Source organism: Neopsephotus bourkii, unplaced genomic scaffold (assembly GCF_033783945.1).
Source record: "Neopsephotus bourkii isolate Nb327-2 ecotype Australia unplaced genomic scaffold, CSIRO-AGI_Nbou_v1 NB_1328, whole genome shotgun sequence".
NCBI classification, from domain to species: domain Eukaryota; kingdom Metazoa; phylum Chordata; class Aves; order Psittaciformes; family Psittacidae; genus Neopsephotus; species Neopsephotus bourkii.
Window position 1 is genome coordinate 3448744 of NW_026901808.1, and position 23433 is coordinate 3472176.

The 23433-nt window shown below is 36.2% G+C and overlaps 2 protein-coding genes across 6 annotated transcripts in view; one reads left to right on the top strand and one right to left on the bottom strand.

Moving 5' to 3' along the window:
• LOC133219202 (coiled-coil domain-containing protein 146-like) overlaps window positions 1-23433 on the top strand; it is a 71474-nt gene that overhangs the window by 13313 nt on the left and 34728 nt on the right. For 4 of the 5 annotated variants that reach the window (XM_061366366.1, XM_061366368.1, XM_061366369.1 and 1 more), the window contains exon 3: window positions 20518-20600. The exons of the other annotated variant lie outside the window; for it this stretch is intronic. In XM_061366366.1, the coding sequence (XP_061222350.1) occupies window positions 20518-20600 (83 nt within the window). The remainder of the gene's footprint in view (window positions 1-20517; window positions 20601-23433) is intronic. 5 annotated transcript variants of the gene reach the window in all.
• Window positions 2281-7662, bottom strand: FGL2 (fibrinogen like 2). Its single transcript, XM_061366336.1, has 2 exons — window positions 6900-7662; window positions 2281-4260 (listed from the first exon to the last, which is right to left on the bottom strand). Exons 1-2 carry the CDS (start codon window positions 7645-7647, stop codon window positions 3554-3556), a joined length of 1455 nt encoding a protein of 484 aa, XP_061222320.1. The 5' UTR covers window positions 7648-7662; the 3' UTR covers window positions 2281-3553.

Consider the following 23433-nt stretch of genomic DNA (forward strand, 5'->3'; position numbering starts at 1 on the left):
AAAAAAAAACAAACCACAGAACACATTTATAAAAATATATTTAAAATCTCTTTCTTATGCCAGTGTTTAGTTCTTACCTCATCTTCTTTTTCTATGAGAAGTTAAAAGTCACATCCTTCCTGTTGGTGTTCATATGATAAGTCTTAGAACCTTAGTAAATTTGGCGCTTTTTTCTTTGTTGGATTTTGGTTTAAGGTATAAACATGGTATCCTAGGTATGGATTAAGAACCAAGTTAACTTCCTTTGAAAATAATCACATAAATGCAAGTTTATTTTCCACCGAATTTTCAAACTACCTATTGTTTTTAGTTCACTCTGAGTTTAACTGCAGTGTTCCCCCCCAAAACACCATTAAGGTAACAGTTAATTAAAATAAAAAAGAAAAAAAAAAAAAGAAGAAAATAAAAATAAAAATCACTGCTAACCTTATTTTTGCTTCTCTTTTTTTCTTTCTTTTTTTTTTTTTCCATGTAGGTTTGGGTTTTTTTCCTTTCTTTTTGTTTAAGCAATGCATAGAAAGCCAAGACATTACAGTCTGCTTGGCTGATCAAGTTGAACAGATGGATTTGTGCCTTTTTTTTTTTTTTGAAACAACCCGTAAGAATTTTGCTAGCAAACCTGCTGTTAGTAATCTTCTTCACTAAAATTCCCAATTGAAATATTATCTGTATCAAACCCACAAGTGTTTTCATATGATAATCAGTGTTACATAGATGTTTTCTGTAAATTGAAAGACATGTTTTGAATTAGTAAGCCTTAAGCAGAGACCAAGTGCTTTTGCTTCTAAAAATATTGTTTGCTTTAACTTGGGGTATTATATCTGTTCACATGCTTTGGTGAAACTGGCATGTGATCTGAATGGTTGTAACACAAAAAAAAACAGGTTAGGCTGCTTCTTTTCGTTCACGTTAAAGATACAGGCTGTGTGAACTCCTGAGTGGCCAATTACCTTTCTCTTTCCAAATAGTTTCAAAAAGATGTCTGAGATTTCAGCCTTTGGTGTTATCTGACAGCTGAAGTGTCATAAAATGGATCTCTTAGTAACGCAGTAGTAATTACTCTCCTGGTATGTCAGGACAATTGTCTTTGTTGGTCACCTGAAGTTATCTGTGTTTTCTTACTGCTTCAATTTTTTACAGAAAATTATTTTAAAAATTTAGGAGTTGGTTTTTTTCATAGTCCCTGTAAACATGTATGACAGCAGCACAGCTTTAACAGTGTGACTTAATTTTATTGCACTAAGGAAGAACAAAAATAATGTTTGCAACAAGTAGGTGGAGTTACACTTTGTAAAACTGTGTACATATTGTAAAACTAGTACATATTGATGGAAATTCAGCTACAACAGTTCCAGGCAGGCAATATTCAGGTTTGTGTAACAGCATTACACTTCTTTTTTTTCTTTTATTTTTTTTAACCTTTTTTTAAATTTAAGCCATTTGACAAGGCTTTTGTAGGTGATATTAGTCACATTTGCTTATTCTGTTAAAATTTCTGTGTTTTACAAAGTTTCCTTTAAACAGGATTATAAAAAACAGTTTCTCTTCTAACAGTTTAGCAGGAAAAAGACATTTTCAAGTAGAAGCTTGTAGATAGTCATATAGCTTGTAGATAAGTCATACTTAGATAGTTACCATATAAAGAATAGGAGCAAATTGTGCATTTCATGCAAAATTATTAAGTATAATCATATGCAGTTAGATATTTGCTCTTCTAATCAATACTTCATAAATTGTTTTTTTTTATTTTGTTTAGACAATTCTTTTTTATTCCAAAATAAAAATTCTATAGCTTTGAAACATATTCTCAAGCAAAGATTGTACATCTTGCAATTAGAACTTTCCATTGCCTTTTCAAACTGAAATATAATAAATCAAATTGCACTTCACACTGAAATATCCTTCAAAGTATTTACTTCCTTAGAATGTATATATTAATATTTTACAATTTACCGACTGCCACCATTGCTAATTTGCATACTTGTAACCATATTAGTTCTTGTTATAATCTTAAAAACCAATAAAGGTTGTATTTATAAAGTATTAGGTTGGATTTATAATTATATTTTCCTTGTTATGTCTCTTCGAATCAAAAAGGCTATGCCAGCAAAGACCAATCTGATAAAGAAATACAGTCTTAGCATCGTTTGTCTGCATCTCAAGACTGGCATAAGCAAAATAACAAAATAGCCTCTTGCTTAAGATAATTGCATCTCCATTTAGAATACTAGTCACTGTAATTATAAAGCCACATCTTTTCTAGGTCAAATTTCCACTATCTACAACATGAGCTTTAATAACAGTATTTCTAATTTGCACTTCCTGAAGTATTTAAAAATTAGATTGTTTCATTAGTCATATTTAGAAGAAAAAGGCTTTCACATATTGTCTTTTCTGTTTATAATTACCAGTGGGTTGTTCATGTTTCCGTGTCTACAAAAGGGATAATCAGAAAATGAGGAGAACACAATGTTTTCATACGTAACAAAATATTTGTAATCTTTCTTATAATATTATGGTCTAATGCTACATGGAGTGAGAAATACTTGAATGAGAGGTTGAGTCTCTACCAGAGTCATCTTGTAACATTTGGCAAACCTAAAAGATTCAGGAGAAAGCAAAATGGCGCAGGAAACTCTTTTTGTATGTATTTAGAGGCATTAATACTAAGACATGGATTCTTCTTGATGTGTCTTCTTCCTACCTGTCTACCTGCCTATATAAACGTGCAATAAGCTACATATCAGCTTCTTTCTCCCACAAATGACAAACAGGACCTTGAGCTTGAACAGAGGAAACAACATAAGCAAGAATGTTGTCTTTCTTTGCATGTTCCCTGTATTATTTCCACTGCTTTTATTCAATTCTTCCACCAACATATTTGAATAATGTTTGATAAAAGGGGTAAGATTTGAGGAATCATCTTAATTTTCTAAGTTTTCTTCAAGACTTTGTATGCATGTGTGTGTGTCTTTGGTCAAACCATGCGACCCTCTATTTTCTAGTCCTTTAAAAATAAGAATTGATAGCATTTTCCCTAATTTATAATGGTATTGCCATGGTATACCTTTGAAGTTGTGAAGGATAGGTGATTGATAGAAAAATTCAGGCTGTTCCAGAGAGACTAATTTGCATTGTAAGCATTGACAAGTCTATATGTTTATCTGTTATCAGTTCTACCTCCTGAGTTATTTTCAGGTTAAAATGTAGGTATTCATTCAGACACAATTTCTGGAAGACCACTTAACATTTTTAAAACGTAAAATACATATCACAGTCAGTAAAAGCACCAAAAGCAATGTTTAGACTATTTACATAGCGATACCAAGACTTAACCCATGCTGTTTTAGCAATAACTATTCAGACACATTCATGCTGGTTTTAAATCATTATATGGGTCAAACCATCTTTAAAAAATTACATGGAAATATGTTGTTTGTCTAGAACTATTTTATGCCAAACATAACCGAATACTTGAATTCTGAGTATAATACTGAATAAGTACAATTTTGAGTGCAATCCTATGCAAACTAGTTAAGAAAAGGGTGCAGAATTACTGCACAAAACTTTTGGGTCTGATCATGATTTTTACTGATTTAAAAGCTTGCCTATATCCGCTGGGAATATCATTAGAAATACCATGCCATGTGCCCCAGAAAATGCCATTGCGAACACCTTTGTATTGCTTGTGGTAGTACTTGCCATTGAGGTTGGCAGACAAGCACGCATCAAACCACCAGCCAGAGCTGTAGTATGCTCCACAGTTTCCTGAAGGATACCTATCGTTGTCCCTGTCTGGAGTTGTAAAGAACTTTTGATCGTGGTTGTAATGCCTGCTGTAGTGAAGGGCATCTCCTGCCGTGCCACTATAGCCATGAACACTTAGACGGTACTTGAGATACTCATTGCCCACATAGAAGTGTTCATATTTTGCATACTCTCTGATGCCATTGAAATCTTCGAGTTCAATTCTCAGTTGCATTTCCTGGCTCTTTGTCAGGAGGTGAATTTTGTCATTCCCCAGCCAAAACTCCCTGCTGAGGTTTCCAAAGCCATTTTTGTAGTCGTTCCAGGTTCTGTTAAAGTTAGTGCTACCATCCTGACGCCGCTGCAGCACTGTCCAGCCACCTCCATGTGACTGCATGTCACAGTAAACTTCAAAGCTGTTGTTTCTGGGGTCAGGGCTAATCCTGTAGATTCCATTAATCCTTCTGCCTGCTGTGTAATGATCAGCACAGTCTCTCTGCATTATTTGTATAACTGGTGGAAGAACAGATAGTGTTAGAATAAATATCATTTCAATATAAAAAAACCCAATATTTTTGCCCAGACTGATGTGGCCTACAGAACTTGGGTTGAAGAGACATCTACATAGAAAATAGTTTTACTACAATTTCAATTCTAGGGAGAAACAGGCTTTTTCGTAATAGATGCCACCTAGGATTTTTGCATCAGATAGCTGTGCATAAAAACCATTACTTTTTGTATAAAACCTGCATAATATGAGGGCATTTTGATTGTCTGTTTTCCCTTCTCTCCTTTTCTCTACTCTTTATCCTTTCATTGCCTTCTGTAAATTCAGCCTTATTTCTTCAGTCTGTATTTCTAATGCTTCATGGTCACAAACTTGCTGCTTTTTGTATTTATAGGTATACCATACCCCATCTGTAATTTAAATCTTCATCTGGCAGTATGTCAGAGAAAAAGCTTTGTCCGTATGGGAATGACTTCAACCTGGCTATTGTTCAATGAACATAATTTGATACAGAACATAACATCATTAGGAATGTTTCACGTGTTAATGTTGACTGCACTTTAGGAAACAGCAAAAAGAGTAGTAAAATTGTCCCATTTATTGTATTAGTACTGTGATTCCTGGAAAGACGAAGCTAGAAAAGTCACGGTGCTTTCCTGTTTATTTGGCATTGCTGGCTTTACAATAAGGAAAAGTTTTAGCATCTACCATTAACACAACTTTTTCCCACCAGTGGGTGATGTATTTTATTCAGAAGAAAAATACCCCCAGGTCTTTCAAGCAGGGTCAAAAAACCATGTTTTATCTACAGTGTCATCCAGTAATAACATTGCATTCAACGGCATGGCATTATAATTACATGTTCTTAAGCAAGTGATAGAGAGAGCTCTCAGAAGTTCCTAGTTAAGAATCAAAACCATAATGTTCATTCCTATTGCAGGTTTGAATTTATGGGCTTGTTCATTTACAGGCTTGAATTGCATATTTTCCTAGAAAATTTAATTTACTTCTTGAAAGGGAGGAGTGTTCTCAGGCTGCAGCAGGGAATGAAACTTGGGACTTCTTGTTTGCCAGTACAGAAAACTGGACATTTATGACAGCACAGAGTATAGGAGCCAAAGGCTTAAAACCCAAAACTAAATCCACAATACATTCTCATTTATTTCACTCAACTTTGTGTAAGATATTTTGTGGACTATGTTTTGAGAAGATACTGACAGAGAATATAAGTTTTATAAAAAAATGCTTTTATAACCTGATTCAATTCCTATTTCAGTAAAGTTTTGCTCGTTTTCAGTGGATGCAGGAGTAGCTCCTATATAGAAATAAGTTGCAGCTGTTATTCTTGCTAGCTTTCATAATCTATATATTGCTGCTACAAACACTTTTATCAGCACCTACTGTAAAATATAAGGAATATCTACATGATCATATGCTGTGAACAGTACCCAACATTTCAGTAAGTGTGGAAAATATCTAAAATTACTTTAGTCTGTTATGAGGTACCTTATTTGAATCTGATTAATTGCCCATTACCACTATACCAAGTTACTCATTCTTCTTGTGAATGCTTTATATGTGAATTAATTTGTACTTATTTATATCTAATTGTAATAGGAGCATTACTTTTATTATTATTATACATTTGTTGTTTTCAAACTTTCAAGGATTTCAGCTGTACATGGACTGCACCATCTGCAGATCCTTCAGTTTTCAATATGGATGGCTAGAAGAACAGTTATATTTTAAACTTGAATATTAAGTAACAGAAGTTTAAAACTACAATGCAGCCTGCTCTTTCTCTGCTTCATCTCTAGAAAGCCTATCTTTGTACGTATATCTGAGCAGCTGAATACACTGACAATCTAGTGAATAGTTCTTGCTTTCAGAGATTCTTACATGTGATACAACTTCATGACATTAAACCCTCCTCAATCTTCCTCTAATAAAAATCAGTATTAGAAAGAAATTCTTAGTTCTATTTCTTGATTTTAATTAGGACAATTGAAAAGTAAAAGAAAAAAGTGTTTGTCAGTGCTAATACCTGTTTTATATTGCTTATATATTAGATTAATGCTAAGATTTTTATATTAAATTCATGGTACGTATGTTACCCACTTGAGAAATACAGTTAATAAACTTATTTAGCTGAGCCTTTCAGATATGTGCTGTGATGACAGAAGATTTATTTTATTACCCATCTGTCAAAAAGGTTCACTTGATGTTTCATAATGTCTTGCAGACCTTTTCAGAATAGCTGTAGTTTCACACTGAAAAAAAACCCATGCAGTTTTTAAGGCACACCTAGAGAAAATTTACCCCTTCTCATCCAAGGAGAAATAACGGTTTAATATCCTTAATGTAGTAAAATAAAGTCGAATTTTCATATTTACTGATTGAATTGACAAAAAAAAGTCCTTCAAAAATTCGCTTTTTAACTTTCATAATAGTCCTATCCTAGGAACACCTGCAGCTCTCAGTAACCCTCTAGTGGCAGCTGAAACGTTTTGCAGGAGTATTAACACTAAAAGAGCAAATACTTGTGAAGTTAACACAGCGATTTGATTACATTTTAAGTTGTTTACCCAGTCTTTGTAAAATGCACAGAAAGCTTATAGAGGCAGGAAGAATTAAGTCTACATACCAGGTCTTGGCTGCATTGCTGGACACTTAGAAGCACATTTGTTATCAAGGCTGTTCACAACAAATGTCAAATTTGCAACTTTGCTGTCAACATAATGTTCTACATTGTTCATATTTATGAGGCTCATCTTCTCTAACCGACCCTGCAGTGTCTGAATCTGGCTCTTTGCATTTTTTAAGCTGGTTGCCATTCTGTTAACTTTGCTCTGCAGTTCATTTACTCTGTTATCTTGGATTTTGCTGTTTTCTGCTGGAGTTTCTGCATTAGGTAGCAGGAATTCATTACTACTGTCTCTTTCTTGGTTGTCATCTGCCTGCAGCTTGCAATCTTGGCAGCATTTCTTCAGCTTGTTTACTGCTTCTTTAAGGGTCTGTACGTCTTTGAGAGTCTTCTCAAGCAGTCTGAATTCTTTAGGTAACTGGATGGTCATTGGAGGCAGATTTATCTGATATGGACAATCCTCTCCATCATCACATTTCCGATTAGTTTTGAGCTTTACAGGACAATTCTCAATAACTTTTCCTTCTTTAGCATTCTCTTCATTTTCTAAAACAGCTGCAAAGACATTTGTTAAAGCAAGGAGAGCCGTCTTCAGCAAGACTAAGTAAATGAGCAGCTTCATCTTCACAGCGAAACCAGCAGTATGAGGAAGTATGTGAAAGTGGAACAACTTTATAAGGGCAGCTTGAAGCCTGTGAGTTATCAGACAGCCTACACTGTTCTCAGAAATGGGTGGGAGTGCTTGCATCACAAGTGATTAATAGCAGAGCAAAGTAGGTAGTGCTTGCAAGAATAGCACATTTCAGAGAGTATTCCTGACTCAGAACTAGTGTATGTAAGCAAAATGATGAAGTGCATGTGTGCCGATCACTTATGCAGTTTAATTTCCTTCCTTGTTGGACATGGATTTTCTTCTTTTTGGAAAAAAAACAATCACTTAGCTCTGTGTTGTAACAGTCTTCTAACATCTGTTTCTTAACATTTTAGTGTTCTAGCACTGCTTTCAAACCAAACTATAGTTTTACCATAGCAGGTGGAAAAGGTGAAAAGCAGCCCCTTTCCCAGTCTGAGGATCACAGCAATAGCTTCACTGGCACTCAGTCCACGTCTTCCTAAAACCTTTTTTTAACTGAATGGATGGATTCCTGAAAATTATTTAAATCCCAAAGCACGTTGAAACATATGGTTTTGGTTCCAAACATTTTTCAGGATAGAGACACAAAATAAGAAGGATGAGCAGCACTTCATCATTCCTATTTTGCCTGGCACTGCTTAAAATAGTTATCTGGAATATTCATGATTTGTATGGCACATCACAGTTACTATTCACTGTTACCTGATTCTGAGTGCTCACTACTGAATGATTCTAAGTGAAGGGAAGGGAACTTAAGATACTTCTGCCTCCACGCCTCCTTGATCCTAGCTGTTGGACTGATTCTTCAGAAAACTGAAAGCAGATCCTGGTGTTCTGAATAATGTCCCAAGTTCTAAAACTAAAGCAAGGCATAGAGGCATAGAATCAGCAAGGTTGGAAAAGACCTTGAGCCCATCAATTTGGGGTATTGCCTTCTGTATTCCTGATTTTGGTTCGTGCTCTTCTTTTTACTGTTCTCTGTATCACCTTTTTTTAACTGAATGGATGGATTCCTGAAAATTATTTAAATCCCAAAGCACGTTGAAACATATGGTTTTGGTTCCAAACATTTTTCAGGATAGAGACACAAAATAAGAAGGATGAGCAGCACTTCATCATTCCTATTTTGCCTGGCACTGCAAAATAGAGTTAATAATGTACTTTGCATGACTAATCACACCAAACAAAATTACTTAAGTTCTAGGTGACAATTGCTATGTACTTCGTCATTTTTATTCTACAGCCACCTTTGCCATTCTCACGTGGTACCTGTGCAGTTTTAGTGATCTATGCCATTTTTCTTGTGCCCCAAAGCAAGGCTACATGGATATGTCTTCAAGCATTCATAGCTCAGTCAAGAGCCAGATACCTTGCATGAGTAAAGGGTTTTTACACTAGTTCTTGTTTAATTAGTCCAATCTGAACAATATATTTCCCTAAACCCTAGTTCAAATTATTTGTAATACAGATTAAACATTAAACAGGCATTAGTCACACACATTCTCTGTAAGTTCATGATCTCTGGGATGTTAGTAGCTTTTATAGGTACCTGTCCTGGGTTTAGCAGTGGCAGTCATTTTTCTCTTTCTTGGTAGCTGGTGCAGGGCTGTGTTTTGACTTTCAGCTGGGAACAGAGCTGAAAAACAATGATGTTTTGGTTTGGCCAAGGACTTTGTGGGCCTCATGCTCTGCCAGGGAGGAGGGGAGCCGGGAGGAAGCAGAGACAGGACACCTGACCCAAACTGACCAAAGAGGTATTCCATACCACAGCACGTCATGCCCAGGAGGTAACTGGGAGTTAGCCGGAAGGACTGGTGGACTGCAGGGGTTGGAGGAGGTATCGGTCGGTGCTTGATCGGACTGGGGGGCAAGTTATCGGTCAGCTGGTGATGGGGTGTTGTATTCTCTTCCCTTGTTATTTCATTTATCATTACTATTATTGGTGTTAGCATTAGTGATTTGTGTTATACCTTAGTTACTAAAACTGTTCTTATCTCAGCCCGTGGGAGTTGCATTCTTTCTGATTCTCCTCTCCGTCCCTCCAGGAGTAAGGGGAGGGCAAGAAAGGGGGGGAGTGGGTAAAAAGCTGTCTGGCATTGGTTAAACCACGACAGTACCATAGGTTTATATTGATAGTACGGGAGGAAGACTTGGCAAAAAAAACTCTATCTGTTTAACTTGCTACAGCAATTCCCTCAGATTCTTGCATAGCACAATGATCTTGGCACTTTCTTAGGAAATGGGTTTTAAATCTACCTTTCCCATACTCTAAATGAACATCCCGGAACATGCCATGGTGCTTTTAATTTTGTGGCAAACCTGTCTATCTCTCTTTTTTGCATCATAAATACTTCTCTATCAATGAGATGAAAGACACCCCACTTGGGTGTAAGGTACAGAAGTCACCTTGGTTTTGCTAGAAATGTATCAGAACTGAAATGTCTGTAGCAGAAGAAATGCATGATTTTAATTTGTGAGAAATATTTTAAGATTAGTAATTTGATTAATAGGATCCTAACTATTTTTCTACCAGTTTAAAACCAGGTATTTAACAAAGCCTTGTTCTCCTATATGGCTGCTAGTGTCAAACTGGGGAAAGCTGTACCAGCCTCTTTTAAAGGGCTTTAGAATTAAAATATAATTTCTAAATCCTTGTTATTTGGGAAGCCACAGTTCCCCCACACTGTTCAGTTTACAATGAACTCTGCTATCTGCTGTGGAACTTTGGACTGGACAAACTATTCTGTTTCTGTCAAATTAACAACAATTATCCTTGGTAGACCGCACCTTGTGAATTGCCTTGATATGTTTAAATGCATCTCAAATGTTGTTATCAATATATGACTGTTGTCATATACTCATCATTAGACCATAGTAACTTCAAGAAGGGCAGAAATTTCTAGTAATGTTGAATATTTAAAAATAAAAAGTTCGGATAGTAACATGATGTATCTGAGCTTTTCAAACATCTTTGTCCTGAGACATTCATTCCTTGATCCCTTATATGCTTTCACTTTGGGATATTTGCTTCCTCCTTTGGATGAGATTTCTGTAACCTTGAGATGCTCTGCTATCCTACTGATTTTGTTATTAGTGTATCAGCAGTCTATTTGAGTCTGAAAAACCCATTTCTCCATCAGATACGTATATGCTTCCCCTACCTGGAGAAGTCTTGTAATTGAGGATTGTTTTTTCTTCCTGTTCTGCCAGGGCATATCTATTCAAAACAATTTGTCAGGTCTCTCTTCTTCCTTCAGGTACTCAATCTAGTATGCCACAGCTTTTTTCATGTTTTCATGTCTCTTTACTTCCTTGGGATAAATGAAGCAAACTTTCAAAATTGGATTTTTCATACATCTTCTCCTAGAAAGGACACTGAGCAATCTTAAATGCTAAAACACCACTGCAACTTGATTAATGGCAGAAATATTGGACCAGATCAAAACTGAGAACTGCAGTTTATTTATAAATGGGGCTTTCCTAGATCCCTAGAGTATAATTCTTAAGACTTTAAAGTAGTGGAATAATCACAAAATCTGAAAGCCAACCTTTTCTCAACTGTGAAAGGATCTAACTGAGTAATGCTGATGACCACAAGTAAGAAATTTCTACCAAGGTCTTTTTGTTTGGTTAAAGGTAATTTTATTGTGGCTTTTCATCTGTCTTAGTTTACTTTTTAGCAACCTTTTTCCTTCTATAGACTAAAGAGATATCCTAAACTTACAGGCATATTTTCCAAAAGATAAAGAAAATAACTGAGAGCTCATGATGTTCTCAAATTTTACTGAAGATGTTCATTCTGTTCCCAGAAGTACCCAGTGGCTGCAAGGTTAAAGAAGTAATATAATTTGGTTTAACATACTTGTCTGGGGACTGTTTATTTAAATTTTATCAAAAGCAGCATGAAATATTTCCCATGATTTTTTAGAGCAAGGGTTGTTTTCTTTTCTGGAAGATAATGGAATGTAGGTCAAATAGAACACAACAAAGACTGTAGGCAGATGTTAATTTAACTAGTGACTGTGGCAATTTGAAACATGACAGCTTGCCATCTGTTTGGTTTCTGGCTTTGTGCTGGGATGTAGTATCTCCTGCAGACGAGTTGCTTCATAACACCTAAGTTTGTGTAAGCAGTTCAAATGATTGGTATGAACAAACCTGAAACATGTCTGGGCTCATTCATATTGGTGGCAGAGGTGTGATGTGTTAATATTCATGTGCTGCAGTGATATTTTTGATGATTTTTGTAGACTTCAGTGACTGTGATATGTTTTTCCTGGGAAAAAGGATGAAAAGTAATTAATTTACAATTTTTCCCACAGTGTGGAATGTATGTGTAAGTCCATACTAGAAACAAATTTTGATTTACGATTATTTTTTATAAATTCACTTTTTTACCTTATTAATTCAGTAGTGGTTCTTCATGCAAGCGGTCTTTATGTTGTCCAATGGATCATGGGACTACCTGTTCAACTTCCTTGTGTCTGTGAGAACACTTTAGAGCACAGAAAGGAAAGCAATCCCATTCTATTTGATTTAAATTGTTAATATTCTTATTGAGATAGAGATTACATAGAACTAATAGCCACGTGGATTCTCTATATCTGTTTAAATTGTTCTTTTCATCTTTGGTCTTTTCTTTTTTGTTTGTTTTAGAGGGCCCTTTGGCAGTTTATTTTTCATTAAAGGATGCCTGGCTGATCCACCTGTAATTAAAAAGTGAAACTGTAGAAATTCTGTGCAAGGCAATACAGTGCTATATCTACCATAACTAGGTATATTAATGTTTTTCATGTATGCCTTTACTCCCACTCTCAGTTATGTCTTGATTATGTAGCATGATCTGAATATAGCTTTTTTTTATGTGAAATACTTTGTAGACTGTGAGCCTTTCAGTGATAAAGTGGTATAAAAGACTCCATATCTAACTAAAATGAGTAGATATTAACAATTTATCATGCTTATTGTTTTCAGTGTTTGATTTTTGTCTGTTGAGTTACTGGCTTCCTGTATGTGGATCCAATGCATCCAAGTCACTTTACTTTAGACAACAAAGTTCAAGGAAACATGAATCTTATGCCCTCACTTTGTGAAATAATATTCTATAATCAAAAAGTGAATGCTATCTTCTTATTCATTGTATTTATGGCTTTATTGGAATAAGAAAGAGGGCAAAATAATTTCTGAGGCACTTCATGAAATACAAAAAAACTACTTTGTTAAATTACTTAAATTATCTTAGCGTCCAAATAGAAATGGATCTGAAAGGTGATTTTTCTTTGTGTAAAAATAGCACTTTTAAGGAAAAACAGACTTACATATAAATACAATTTTATACAAATGTGCTTGTTATTTTGTTATAATTCTGCTCATCATAAGCATTAGTAGAGAAATGCCTGACTGCATTTGTACAACCAGTAGCCTCACGGTTTCAGGTGTTGTTGTTTAGCACCTAAATTAAATGTTGAGACAACCCAGTGACAAATCTTTTTCTACTTGAATGGCTAATAAATATGCTTTCCCAGGGACTTCCCATACTTAGCTTAAAAAAAATCTGCCTGTCAGTATTTATGTCGTTACAGATGAGAGGGATTCCAACTTCTTTTTTAACTCTAATGACAGCATTAATTTAAGAATCAGACCTCGTTTTTCTTTAACTTCTACCATCCTAATCTTTCTCTGGAATAATGACTTAAACAAGGCATATCATTCCCTAAATATCTGTAGTATGGCTATTCCTGTCTGTATATTAAATGCTTCACGATCTACAAAATGGAATGCCAAATTGCATCAAAATACTGCTAACTGCAATTTACAGCCTAACTAAATATTTACAGTCTTAAATTAGTGATTTTTATCTTCTTGTCTTAGAATACTTAGAATATGTGCTGAAGCCTGAAATATTGTTGAGTAGAGAAATTCTGGATAATTTTAGAAGTGTTAGTCTTCTATAACTATATGAATATTTGCCATATATTAAAAAATTAGTGATGTATATGACTGAATAAAAAGTATAATCATTATTTATACTAGGAATACATACATTGTGATGCAAGACTTTATGTTAATAACAGAATTCAGGTCATTTAAACATGAGGTGCTTAGTCTGAGCTAGTCATCTTTGGCTCCCTCTATTGTCAAAGTAAGTGAGTAAGAGCCTCATGAGGATGTTTCTTATTTCTTATAAATACTGGACAGCACTCCAAAATAATTTAATGATTAAAATTTTATTACTAAAAAGAAGCAGAATCTTAAATATACCATTTGGCTATGCTTGAGGGGAAATCATCAGTTCCCTTAGTGCATTATCATGGTCCAAATTATCTAGCCTTTGTGTAGGTAATTTGGAGGTATCGGGCACAGGCAAGCCAAACAAAAGTAGATATCCCTATCTCACCTCTTTTAAATAGGTGAGATAGATTTTGTGGTGGCTAATAGCCACCAGTATGGATAGAAACACAAGAGTCATAGCATGGGTTCCCCACGCTTGTACCTGTTGCCCCCCTACAATGTAGAAATAAATCCTGAAAAGTCAATGAAAGATGAAGTTGCCTTCTCCCCAGACTAAGAAGCACCTAAGCTGTGTGGTAAGTGTCCAAACAGTGTGGGTTCAGTGAGGGTTTTGACAGAGTATACAGAGCTTTCTGTTCAAAGAGGAGCACTTATCCTTTTTATTCCCTGAATGTTTAAGCATTTAAATGTTATCCAAAGAGGTAAGAAAAGCTCTTCAAATAAACATCACAGTGAGAAAATTCCAAACCTCACATGGCAGCCTCTCCAGAAGAGCCATTTGCCAAGGGGGTAATACTATACTGAAATCCTGACTGTGTACAGACTATAAAATATCTTAATCCCTTGATATTTTCATGTTACCTCCTATTATGAGGCAAAAGAGTTGTTTGACAAGACCTTTCAGATGTTTGAATTAAATCAGTACAAAATGTTGGATATTCTTTAGGCTGAAATAATATTAAACATAGTCACAAAGTCTTGTTATAATTACAGAACCCATGGTTTAGAATGAAGAGGTGGAAATACATTTTAGTTATTTTCCAGTATTTGCAAATATAATTAGAAACATGTTAGTCTATCATTTCTGTGAAATACAGAGATTCTAGGCGCTGTTGGAATTAAATGTTTCTTAGGAAGCCTTCGAGTGTTTCACAATGATTATGAGTAACTGATATTAATCAGTAATTTATTGGTAGTGGCTATATTAATTTTCTGTGCTTTTCTTGATGCTTTTAATCAAAAGAGTGTGAAGAGTTAGACCAACTTTCAAATTGTGTCATCTTTTTAAGTTTAAAACTTGGCTTAATTTTATTCATTTCTGGAGAGTCCCGAAAGAAGCTTAAAGAGACACTATGTCAAAATCCTTAGAGTTCTTATTTATATCACATTTGAGTTACAGAAAACTTCTTTTGAAATTCCAGATGAGTTCCTTTCTGTATTGCTTTGAGCTGACTGTCAGAAAGGATTGAATATAATCTGTTAAAATGGAGAATGCAGAAGCATACTGCACTTAATGAGGGAGTGAGGAGATGTTGATGTAGTCAGGGCCAGATTTCAGATTTAGTTTTGCTCACATGGAAGAGTGCTTCATTTATCAGGTGGGTCCTCTCCCTTTTGTGGTTTTAATTTACCTCTTTGTTACCAACATCTCACCTACATCTAGGGCCAGCAGACCTGAATTCAAACCGGAAGTATATACAGGAGCTCCCTCTATTGTGTGTAACCTCAAATTGTGCTCACTTTTTCTTGAATTTTCCTTAAGACATTTTGAAGAGAGCTCAGATGGGGAGCTGTTGGTGGCAAGCAAGCATGACCTTATAGCTGGTATCAATGTAGAGATAAGTTAAGCAGGTGTACTGAACAGCTAAGCGAGCATACGCATTTTCTCTTGTTGTCGTGGATTCCTACATATAAATGTTTTTTTACCCAGAGCCAGAAAATCCACTTATTTTCTGCTAGAAAAGCATGAAGGATATGCCCTTCCCTTTACCCTTTTCAGCAAAATCTTCCTCCATAGTCTTTATCGTAGGACAGGATTATCCAGTACTTTATTTCTTTTTACTGATAGAAAGAAACAAGTTTGTTTTGGAATTTGGGTTTGGGTTTGTTTTGGTATGTTTTGTTTTTCTGGTAGAAAAGCCAAACTTCGAATAGCAAGGTAACATGAAATAATGTAACAAAGTCTAAAAAGTATACTCATGTTAATCAGTTAAACATGAGTATAAAGTAAAAGAAAGGGTAACTTAATAGGGTAAAATAAACAGAACAGAAATCTTAAATAAAAAGGAAAAAGTACAAGTAAATCCAGTCATGAAATGCATACTTCCATACTTTGTATTTAATTACATTTATGGGAATATGTGGAAAAGGAAAGCAGGCAGGCAACCATCCGTTGTCAAAAGTTGCCAGGCAACCATCTGTTAGCAGCCAAATTTTCACCCAACTTTCCAGTCATTCTCCATTCAGATAAGGAAAATTTATTTTAGTTTATCCAGATGATATACTAATTTTGAGTGTGTTTAAAAATATATGGCATCCCAGCACATTGTATGAGAAGGAAAAGCTGAGAAAAGCAAAATACAGTTAAGTACAACTGACGTGGAAAGGGATTGGAAGACTCAACAGTTTAAGAATATTTCTAGGACTGTATTCCAAACTCCAGTATAACAAAATTATCTCAGATCTTTCCAGATCAATTATAATGAACACAGGTCTGAAAAAGACATCCTTAGTAGCCATTCACAAGCTCTTTTTTTTTCTTCACTATCCATCTTCTCACTCATTCTTATCCTTTTCAGTGCGGCAGTGTAATTAGTTGAACTAAGAAGAACTACCATTTTACTTGCTCCAGCAATGTGAGAGCTTCCAAGCAATAAAATGAACTAGGAGTGTGTCTTGGGAGGAAGGGGAGGAGTGAAAAGTATCTCCTTTTTATACTTAGGATATTAGTCTTGTACACAGCTTTATTTTTTAATAGAAATGTGGCTAACACAGATCTAACAGACCAGGCGAAAAATTTCATCCACCTGCCTTTAGAAATGCTATGTCTGTGTGTGTGTACGGATATAGATATAAAAACACTGTTGGCTATTTTGTCATTTACTTGCTTTATCTGTGCTCCTGAATGATGACTTTTTTTTTTGTTTTGGAACCTGTTTGCAAGCTTATTTCCTTCTCTATGGTTGAAATCTGAAAACTCTAATACTCATTACAGTCCCTGCTGCCAAAGTAAGACATGTTTTGAATTAACACAGAGCTTATTTGGACATAGGTTGTTTAAACTTAAGTGCTTTTACAAATAATAAAAGTTAGGAACAGTTTCTATATTTTACATTGAATTTTCATGTTGCTGTTAATAGGAATTAATAAAATTAATCGGGATGGTCTTGAGTTAAATGTGCAAGATGGGCCATTTGTAGATTATTTTGTTTTGAGTAATCTTTGCAAGACCCATGACACTAGATTTCACAGGAGTCTGGGAACTTCAATAGTGACTGTTGCACAAGTCATTAATGCTGTCTGGCAAACATCTCTCTTCTGAAAGTCTGAGGTGTTGGGTACCTTGTACAAGTTATCTCCTCCTTTCTGTCATGCATATTTATAATTTGTCTGCAAAATACCAACATCCATTCCAGCTTAGAATACATTTCAGTGATTTTGCAGCATTTGCAAACATGATTAGAAACACATGTTAGCCCTGTCTTTTCTCTAACATGCAGAGGCTCTAGCAGCTGTTGGAATAACATGTTTCTCAGGAAACCTTCAAGTGGTTCACTTTCACAATGATTATGAGTAGCTGATGTTAATCAGTAACTTCAGATTTATTCAGGTTATTAATCAGATTTATTCTGCATGAGGTAAAAAGCATCATTGAAGTGAGTATTCATTTAATCCATTTCAACTAGATTTTTTTTAATTGACTTGTGTCATGGTGAATACTGTATATGCCTTTTATAATGGATATTATGAATATATAGTATAAATTTTATTTAATAACTGGTAGATACAACATTCACAAACAGTTTTACAAAGCTAAAATAATCTGGTTGTTGTCCTTAGATTAGTTTTCCAAATACTATTTTGACGGCTAAAGGGAAACTGAGTAGATAATGTTGTTCTCCACCATAAAATGTTTGTCCTCTAAAGTATATAATGATATGTGAGGGAATGATCTGGAATGTAATGTCGGGCGGGCTAACATAGCTTCTGAAGACCATTTAATTTACACATCACCTGTTACCACATATGTGGGAATGACAGCCTTGAAAGCAGTATATATCTGTTTTATCACCACAGATTCCGTAATTTTTTACCATAGGCTCATGCTTTCCCCCTTCTTCACAGCTATTTCTTCCTCTCATGCAGTTGCCTCTTTCCATTCTGCCTTTCTTGGAGAAAACAGTGTGCCGGGCTTTAATAACAAATCCTGGGATCAGGATAGCCCAGCGCTGACTCTCTCATGGCTCTCCAAATAAAGTTCATAATGGGATCTATCTGGTGCTCATAGTTTTCACAGTAGTCTCACTCCCTTTGACATGTGGTATGAAAATCCATGCAGTCTGTCTTATGTAGTCCTCAAAGCTACGTGTCGTCACATTGTATGACCAGTTTTATCAGAATAGAACTCTTAGCTCTGAACTGAACTAAGAAATAAATTGTACTAAGCGTAAAAAGCTTGTGGATGTAAAAGAGAAGACATAGTCTTGAGCACAAGTAAGTTTATTTCTGTGTAAACATTGTCAAACACGGCACAGATCTGCAGTGAGAAGCCAAGCAGTAATAACAACTGGAACCAACAGGTACAGATGAGAGGATAATGGAGAAAAGGTATTAGTGAGGTAGCATGCAAATAGAATCATAGAATAGTTAGGGTTGGAAAGGACCTTAAGATCATCAAGTTCCAACCCCCCTGCCATGGGCAGGGACATCTCGAACTAAACCATATCACCCAAGGCCTCGTCCAACCTGGCCTTGAACACTGCCAGGGATGGAACATTCACAACCTCCCTGGGCAACACATTCCAGTGCCTCACCACCCTAACAGGAAAGTATTTCCTCCTTATATCCAATCTAAACTTCCCCTGTTTAAGTTTTAGCCCGCTACCCCTTGTCCTATCGCTACAGTCCCTAATGAAGAGTCCCTCCCCAGCATCCCTGTAGCCCCCTTCAGATACTGGAAGGCTGCTCTGAGGTCTCCATGCAGCCTTCTCTTCTCCAGGCTGAACAGCCCCAACTTTCTCAGCCTATCTTCATATGGGAGGTGCTCCAGTCCCCTGATCATCCTTGTGGCCCTCCTCTGGACTTGTTCCAACAGTTCCATGTCCTTTCTATGTTGAGGACACCAGAACTGCACACAATACTCCAGGTGAGGTCTCACAAGAGCAGAGTAGAGGGGCAGGATCACCTCCTTCGACCTGCTGGTCACGCTCCTTTTGATGCAGTCCAGGACAACTATATCTGCATAAGTCTAAGAAATAAATAGGTTGAGATAGGAAAATATTTTCTTTCTCACAAAAGAACTACTTAGTATTGTGAACTTAAGTGAACAGTATCTTTGCATCATAGGGGATGCCAAAATAAATATTTAAGAGCTGCTTATCTTTAATCTCATGCAAACAAGTGAAAGACAGATCTCCTTTTCTCAGGGCCTCTGATGTCAAAGATGGTCTTTGCTACCATGACATTTTTTGCAGTGGATCTTAAGAAAACCCTGTAAGTCAAAGAGTTATTATTAAAATATATACTTCCTTTGGCGTATTGACTTGGGTTCTGATTCTTGACCATAGGTCTGTTTCTGGATGGTTTCTCCTGGATATTCAAGAAAGGGGCATTTACAGAATAGCCCACATATGAATGTCTTTAGTGACCCTTAGTTTAGCTTAGAAAGAGGCTTTTCCCACTTCTACAAGGCCTTTTCTTGTAGAGAGCCTATTGCTCTCTACAACTACCTGAAAGGAGGTTGTAGCAAGATGGGGATTGTTCTCCCAAGTACCATGTGACAGGACAAGGGGTAACGGCCTCCAGTTGCACCAGGGAAAGGTTTAGAATGAATATTAGGAAAAATTTATCCACTGCAAAGGTTTATCAAGCATTGAAACAGGCTGCCCAGGGAAGTGAAATCATCATCCCTAGAAGCATTTAAAAGATGCATAGATGTGGCACTTAGGGACATGCGTTAGTGGTGGACTTGGCGGTGCTGGTTTAGATGTCAAACTCAATGATCTTAAGGGTCTTTTCCAACGTAAATGATTCTCATTCTATGATCCCAGAAGATACTGTCATATTGATGCTGTGATATTTTGCAGTGATAATATTGAGCTCCTAGCCCTATTTCCTATTTATATTAAGGACTTGCTCACTGGCCAAAATTACTGCCCTCGGGACAACTGAGGAATTGCCTAAGAGATGGGTAGGCTGCATCAGACACATATGGGCTTTGTAGTACTAAATATGTGTAGCAGTTTGATCGTGGTATTTGCCAAAGGCCTGCACAGGTATGTAAGGGAATGCTTTCTGTGGCTTGTGGATGATACAGCTTGAGCCCAGCTCATCTTTGTTTCAACAATATTGCATGTGGAGACATTTTAAGCCTCAGTTTGACCTGTGCAGGCCAGCTGGTATATACCCAAACTGAACCAGTTAAACAATATGGAAAAAGGGTGACTCAGAGCGTGAATTCAAAGTCAAAACAGAATTATCATGAAATATTAATACAGACAGAAAATCAGAGAAGATATGGTGGTGTGGGTAACACTGTAGTTGTGACAGACACATTCTTTATAATCTTAAATTTATGCTTTAAATTACTATGTAAATAAGCATTTTTTCATCTGATTTGGTTGTGTGTTTGATTAGGTGTGTTACCAAAGACTGTATAAACTAAAAGGCTGCAATTATAGTTAGAAAAAGTTGCAGCAGAATGAAAGCATTAGTTCTTAGGAGATTTCGTAACTGTTTGTTTCCCTTCCATAGCTGTTTTCTGCTGGAAAAATCCCATACACCAGAGTAGCAGACCTGAAGGGAAAGTACACCCTGCTGCATAAGACTGTGATAAGGTATAATGTTCCTTTTTAGTCTTTAAGAAGCCAAAGCATTACATATTTAAAGTAATTTTCTGCTCATCCTATGGTCTAATTATTGAAGGCTTTCTTACAGTGATTGTTCATAAAGAGGAAGCAAGAACACAACACTGAAAATAATATTATTTAATAGAAACTTTCAGGGTAATTTGGGATATTTAAATACTTGTTTGAACAATGTCTTTTTTAATGTAATCATAATAATAATGGCAGAGGAAGGAAGCACAAACTGCAACAGACAATATACAAATTTAAAATAAATATATATTTGCAGATCATACAGCTGGAATTGTAACATAGGACTTGCTGAGCTAACATCACAGAGAACCACTGAAGAAGCTAAAGGCTCATTTCTAAGGAGGAAAATGAGACTGTCACATTTAAATAGGTGTGAATTTTACCCTCAGAGAATACTGACAGTCATGTTAGACAGACTGCTAATAAATTTAGAAGGTTAGAACATTAAGCTTCAAAGTATAAATGAAACTCCAAGTGTAGTAGTTGTGGGTCTGTGCTTCTCTGGTACTTGCTGGAAGAGAGATCATGCTCATAGCCTAGTGCTAGGCTTGAGCAGAGCATGTATGAGTGAAAGGAAAGAGACGGGGTGGCAAAGTGCGATGCAGTACTGCAGTTGTACTGGGTGAACAGTCCTATTGCAAGTAGCACACTGCTGCATCATTATTTGTGATTAATAATTGTGACATTACTTGAGGTATACACATAATTATCAGTAAAACCAACATCATGAGACTCTTTATATTTCTGTAGTATGTACCATAATATCCACCATATACACAATATTTTAGCCCAGTTTCCCTGACAGTCGACATCAAAACCTTTATGGCAACCCTGCTTAAAACACCGTGGTTATTCTGTCTCTGAAGCTAAAGCCAAGCTTAAGGATACTAAAACTAATTCAGGTCACACCAACTTACTTGGGTTATGCTGCGATTTGGTGTTCCTCCTGGCAATCTGAATAGAAACCAGTGCTAAATAATGTACAGTAATTTGAAAAGGGGCTCACAAAATCCTAAAAACACAGTTTTTCTTGAGGTTAGCTGGTTCTTCTAATTTTATCTTAATAAAATGGGGAGTTAGATTATGGGTCTGAGTCTGTATGAAGTCATCTGACTTTATCCAGATTACTGCATAGCAAATGTTTTTGGGAAGCAGAATTAAAACCAGCACTCCTAAATCAGTTCAACTCCCTAGAAAATGCAAGAAACATTTTGATGCTCAGAACTAACCATGTTATGTGGCTTTTGGATTAACTGAGAATGTTTCTACCATATCAGTGTTCACTGAACTGAAGTAGAAATCCAGTAGCTGCCGAAGCTGATTGATTTTTAGCAGTGTTAATTTGAAACCAGTCTTTGGTCAGAAAGAATACAAGCGTATTAGTACATATTTCATATTATATTTATATAATATTCTTTGAGAAGGCTGCATGGAGACCTCATAGCAGCCTTCCAGGATCTGAAGGGGTCCTATAAGGATGCTGTGGAAGGACTCTTCGTTAGGGACTGTAGTGACAGGACAAGGGGTAATGGGTTCAAACTTAAACAGGGGAAGTTTAGATTGGCTGTAAGGAGGAAGTTCTTTACTGTTAGGGTGGTGAGGCACTGGAGTGAGTTGCTCAAAGAAGCTGTGAAAGTTCCATCCCTGGCAGTGTTCAAGGCCAGGTTGGGCAGAGCCTTGGGTAGCATGGTTCAGTGTGAGGTGTCCCTGCCCATGGCAGGGGGGTTGGAAATGAATGATCTTAAGGTCCTTTCCAACCCTAACTGTTCTGTGATTCTATGATACAAATATTGTTTTATGTAAAGACTATTCCTTTTCATGTATAAGTGGAATATGGGCTGAGTGAAAACAGGACTCAGCTGTCTCTTCTGTCTCACATAAAACTGCCATTAACACCATGCACCAAAAGCATGAAAATGTTAGATGGTGGATTACATCTCTCATTTTTTCCACAGGAGTACAAAATTGTCACACTTCTGTAAGAAAGCCAATTGGAGAGAATCATGTCACATTCTTTATTTAGATCTAGTCATGTATCAAAGCAAAACACCAATGCATGAACAGGTACTAATTCCCACAGATAAATTTCTCTTTCTGCTAAAAGAAAGCAAGGGGAATCAATTACTAAAACCTGATCATGTTCTCCAGTATATTTTAAGGACTTTTCAGACATCAAAACTGGGATTCACTTGTCCATATGTTAATATCAGTAAACATGCACATTTGAAGTAGGTATCTAGAGTCCTTTGTTTCTCAGTTTCAGTTTTGCACAATTTGGTACTCTGTAAAGCTGAGAGATAGCGCCTGGCAGATAACATCTTTGGTACATTTCTTCGAAGTGTTATGTGCATTTGAATTCATGTTTGCTGCACAGCTGAAATTCTGGGAACAGGCTCTCATTCTGTTTTGATGCTGTCTCACCCATCCGCTTTGCAGTGAGGCTGCATCTATAGCTGATGTATCTGAGCTCATATTTGGCCCCTGAAAACCCATTTAGTCACACAATCATGTGGCTCAGTTGTAAATTTTCATTTTTATTATCTCAGTTAGGAACCAAATATGAATACTCTGACACACCAAGGTGTAAGAAATGCAGGCAATAATGCTAGTTCATTGACAGTTTGGGAATCTTATCTACTTATGCCTCTGTTAAATTATTAATCACTTCACAAATTCAAAAGCTGCCACATCAGACTTGGCAATCCTACTTTAGAACTCATATGATTCCAGATGTGTACATTAGGTAGATGCCCAGTTATGTCTTCATTGTCTTCAATTGAATTTAAATATT